The 4473-nt window shown below is 35.9% G+C and overlaps 1 protein-coding gene across 1 annotated transcript; it reads left to right on the top strand.

The window, feature by feature from the left end:
- The first annotated feature begins 2893 nt into the window (after window positions 1–2893).
- On the top strand, window positions 2894–3832 carry LOC116086323 (olfactory receptor 2L13-like). Its single transcript, XM_031364639.1, has one exon. The coding sequence runs from the start codon at window positions 2894–2896 to the stop codon at window positions 3830–3832; it is 939 nt and encodes a 312-aa protein (XP_031220499.1).
- The last annotated feature ends 641 nt before the right edge of the window (window positions 3833–4473 follow it).

Genomic DNA, 4473 nt, shown 5'->3' with positions numbered 1-4473 from the left:
CAGCTAGACTTGTTTTCAAGGAAGCAAAAGAAAATGCCTCTAAAAGGTTCCTCTTTATTCATAAGACATGATACAGAAGACTTGTTTTTTTTTTAATGATACCAGTTTAGCCAGTACAAACAATAATAATCTATCATCTCTAAAGAGATGATATCATCTATCATCTCTATTCATCTCAACAGGCACACAGGTTGAGAGACTGCTGTAAGTAAATGCTGTGTTGGGGATTAGAATTCAATAAATCATCATACCAGAGCCTATGTCCAGGTAGGGGGCTTACTGTCCTAATGTATCCAGGAATCATTGATTTTCTGGGACATGTGGATCAGTTTTCAAATCCAGATCAGTCAGCAGATATTCTCATTCCCTCTAGGATTCTCTGCATGGTCCTCATGCAGCTCCCTTCTGAGCAAGAACATTCTAGATGAGGACCTGAAGTATACATAAGAGTAAACCACTCTCCTTGTTTTCCTGACTTATCCAGATCATAATCCAAGTCTTTGATCCCTCCACAATTGCCCTCATACCTGCTCTTCATAAGCACTTGTCTCATTGTTTTTGTCCTCAATGACTCTCCCTCCTGACCCTCCCTATTCCGTGCTCACCAGTTTGAGTAGGAGACTTTACACAGAGCACCTTATATGGTGCCTAAACCTCGTGGGTCAGTGAAGGCTTCATTCCAGCTGTCTCGTACACTTCATCTCTAATGATTACACACACACACACACACACACACACACACACACACACACACAACATATGAACTTATGTAATATCAGTTCATATTCTTGAGTTTGATGGTCTAGTCTTGTTATCACCTTCTTAATTTGTGCTACAGATTACATGATCTTCTAAGAATTAATGGACAGAGCATGCAACCGTCTAAAAGAGGAAAGGTGTTTTGAAGGTATATCATAAAGGTGTTAATTGTAGATTTTATTCATATTTCATGTTTATCTGTCATCTTATACCATTTACTTAAAAATGTAATAAGGAAGCACAAGATTCTTCTGGTATCATATTTATTCTGTGCCAAGTGGCCCTGTTCACTTGCCATTTTCCTGCCTATGTATTCCTTATTATCAGTTTTTCTTGATTAGATAACTATAAACTTGTATTACCATTTTCTGCGACAAACACAGTTTTAAAATTGCTTTATGGTCAGCACAGACAAATAGAATGCTGAGATCTGTTCCTACATATGAACAGTTTTCACAAGGTACCATTTGTTCTTTATATTTTATATCTGTAATCCAACAGGACTCTCTAGGCCAGTAACATTCTTAGGCTGTGTATTCAGGATTTCTCTCAGCCACAAGGGCACGTACATGTAAAGCATAGACTCTTACACTGATAAAAGGTAAGAGAAAGAAGCATGTATTGGAAAAATGACAAATCATTATGGATTTTGCAATCTTGAGAGAGTAAATGAAGAAGAATCAGATTGCACAGAGCAGAGCAGCAAGAGATACCATTACAGAGGCCATAGAAAAATAGGAAACATCCTGGCAAGAATATTTATCCTTTTTAGATGATATTTTTATATTTCACCTTATAGTGTAGTCATAGTATTTCTACTTTCATTTCTTCTATCAAGGCTGAATCATATATTCATCCTGCTCTCTTGCAAATTCAATTTGTTATATAATCCCAAGCAATTCTTGTAGAAAATATGTGTATACCTGTAAATTACACAGATGGAGAATGTTATACTTCTATATATAGGAATATATAATAATATACACATATACATATATAACTCAATCATTTTATTATTGTTTAATTTATTTATTCTAAACATGGATAATTAAAATATATGTAACATAAATGACATAATAAGAGCAAGTCATTATTGTATTATTTGGGCTTAGCAAGTAAAGGCACTTACATCCAACCAGATAATCTGAGTTTTATTTTCAGGATGGAGGAAGGAAATTGACTCTTGCAGTGATACTCTATCATCTACTTAAGTATCATGGTGTGCATGCACTCCCCAATTACATATAAATTCATTTCTAATGTAACAATTTTTAAAGTGTTGGTGAGGAAAAAATCAAGAACTCATTACGGCACATTTTTTCCACAATGAACAGGATTTTAAAAGCTTCTTACTTCTACCAATGGAGCATAGAAACCTGAACTTCAGAATAAGGAGGAAAAAGTAGTGAATATAAACAACATTTGCAGCATTTAGACATATTTGTATAGTATTTACAATTGTAAAATATAGCAAACATACATATTATACAATATGTGCCATTTATTATATTAATAATTTCACTATGAGTATGTATTCAGTTGATATCTCTAAAATTTCACAAATCAGAGCATTTTTATGGAAGTTAGTACATAAAATAGCATTTAGTGACAAGTATGAATCTGAGCATACAAAACCTTTTTGTGCTAGAACAGTGACTTGGGAGTGCATGGAATGTTCAGGAAAAGCAAAGACTCATTAGAGATTTTGAGAGTCAGAACATCGAGGAACAGACCCTTGTCTGTAGTACGGCCAGTTAGGGGAAGAGGGCTAAGAAAAAGGTGCTGCAGAGGTTAGGGTGAGTGGGGACTCAAGTTTCTTTGTTTTGTAAGGCAGGTTAATAATAGTCCTGCATGGGGTTTATCTAGAAGGAAGTGTGTATGTGTGATATCTTACTTATATTGCTATCTTTGATGTCATCATGACCATATAGACACCCCTGAATTGTAAGCATGGCCAGGGAAGAAATATTCAGTTCAGATTTCAAAATATGTTTAACAGAATGACAGTGTTGTAAAAAACAATTCAGTGTAAACATTCATTACTGGCTAGTTCCTCTTTACTGTTCTATTTAATGTGATAAGTGTATTCACTTTCAGGTCACTCTTTTCAAGAAATATAAAGAAATACATTTTCATGGAGAAACGGAATCAAAGCTCAAGTGATTTCACTCTGTTAGGGTTGCTGCCACAAAACCAAACTGGCCTACTACTTTTGCTGCTCATCATACTTATCTTCTTTCTGGCCTTGTCTGGAAACTCAGCAATGATCCACCTCATTCGTGTGGATGCAAGGCTTCACACCCCTATGTACTTTCTCCTCAGTCAGCTCTCTCTCATGGACTTGATGGATATTTCTACCACTGTTCCCAAGATGGCATTTAACTTCCTTTCTGGCCAGAAAAACATCTCTTTTCTGGGCTGTGGAGTGCAGTCCTTTTTCTTTTTGACCATGGCAGGTTCTGAGGGCTTACTCCTGGCTTCCATGGCTTATGACCGTTTTGTGGCTATCTGCCATCCCCTTCATTATCCCATTCGCATGAGCAAAATAACGTGTCTGAAGATGATCATAGGGTCCTGGATATTGGGCTCAATCAACTCTTTAGCACACACTGTCTATGCCCTTCATATTCCTTACTGCCATTCTAGATCCATTAACCATTTCTTCTGTGATGTTCCAGCCATGTTGCCCCTGGCCTGTATGGACACGTGGGTTTATGAGTACATGGTGTTTGTGAGCACAAGCCTGTTTCTCCTGCTGCCTTTCCTTGGTATCACAGCCTCTTATGGTCGGGTCCTTTTTGCTGTCTTCCACATGCACTCAAAAGAGGGAAAGAAAAAGGCCTTCACCACATGCTCAACTCACTTAACTGTGGTGACATTTTACTATGCTCCTTTTGTCTACACCTATCTTCGACCTAGGAATCTTCGTTCCCCAACAGAAGATAAGATTCTGGCTGTCTTCTACACTATCATCACCCCCATGCTCAACCCGATCATCTACAGTCTAAGGAATAAAGAGGTCCTGGGGGCCATGACAAGAGTCCTTGGGACATTTTCTTCCGTGAAACCTTGATCATTCTCTCACTACTTCTAGTTTCACTTCCTCTGAGGAATATCATAGACCTGTGTTTTGTGTTGGAAATATAATGTGTGCCACACACATGTAATAACTTTCTGATGATTTATTACTAGTTACTATTAAATAAAACAGGCATTATTAAAAACTAATATAATTATTCACATGTTTATTTAATGCATAACACTAATTAATGTTAGACAGTGAATTATATATGATACATTAAACCTTAAAAGTATACAAATATTACTGTGATATGATATTATTTTTCTGATATTAACATATGTTTGTACAAAAATAACATGAATTAATTGCATTGATTATGTATTTTGCTTTTATTCTTTTCATTCATAAATATGTATAAATATTGAATATGTTCAACATACTATAGTTTGGACTGTCTCCATTCAAATGACCAATATTCACATGGGGCCTGTGTCTACTATGTAGGAAAATAGAGCAATATTAAGGTCATGAAATGTTTTAACAACATCAGCATTAACCACAATTATGTACTACTTCACCCCATGTAGAATAGTTGTTATAAAATAGGACAATGTTTATCAAATTCTGTTGTGAGTGAAATATGAGGAGCTTTTATGAACAACTGGTTGAATTGTAAATTAACAGTCTTTATG

This window comes from Mastomys coucha, unplaced genomic scaffold (genome assembly GCF_008632895.1).
Source record: "Mastomys coucha isolate ucsf_1 unplaced genomic scaffold, UCSF_Mcou_1 pScaffold12, whole genome shotgun sequence".
Lineage (NCBI taxonomy): Eukaryota > Metazoa > Chordata > Mammalia > Rodentia > Muridae > Mastomys > Mastomys coucha.
Note: the sequence above shows the minus strand (reverse complement) of the source record. Positions and strands in the feature narration are given on the sequence as shown.

Bases quoted from the DNA above. Each gene is read 5' to 3' on its own strand.
- LOC116086323 (XM_031364639.1), top strand. From the start codon at position 2,894: ATGGAGAAACGGAATCAAAGCTCAAGTGATTTCACTCTGTTAGGGTTG.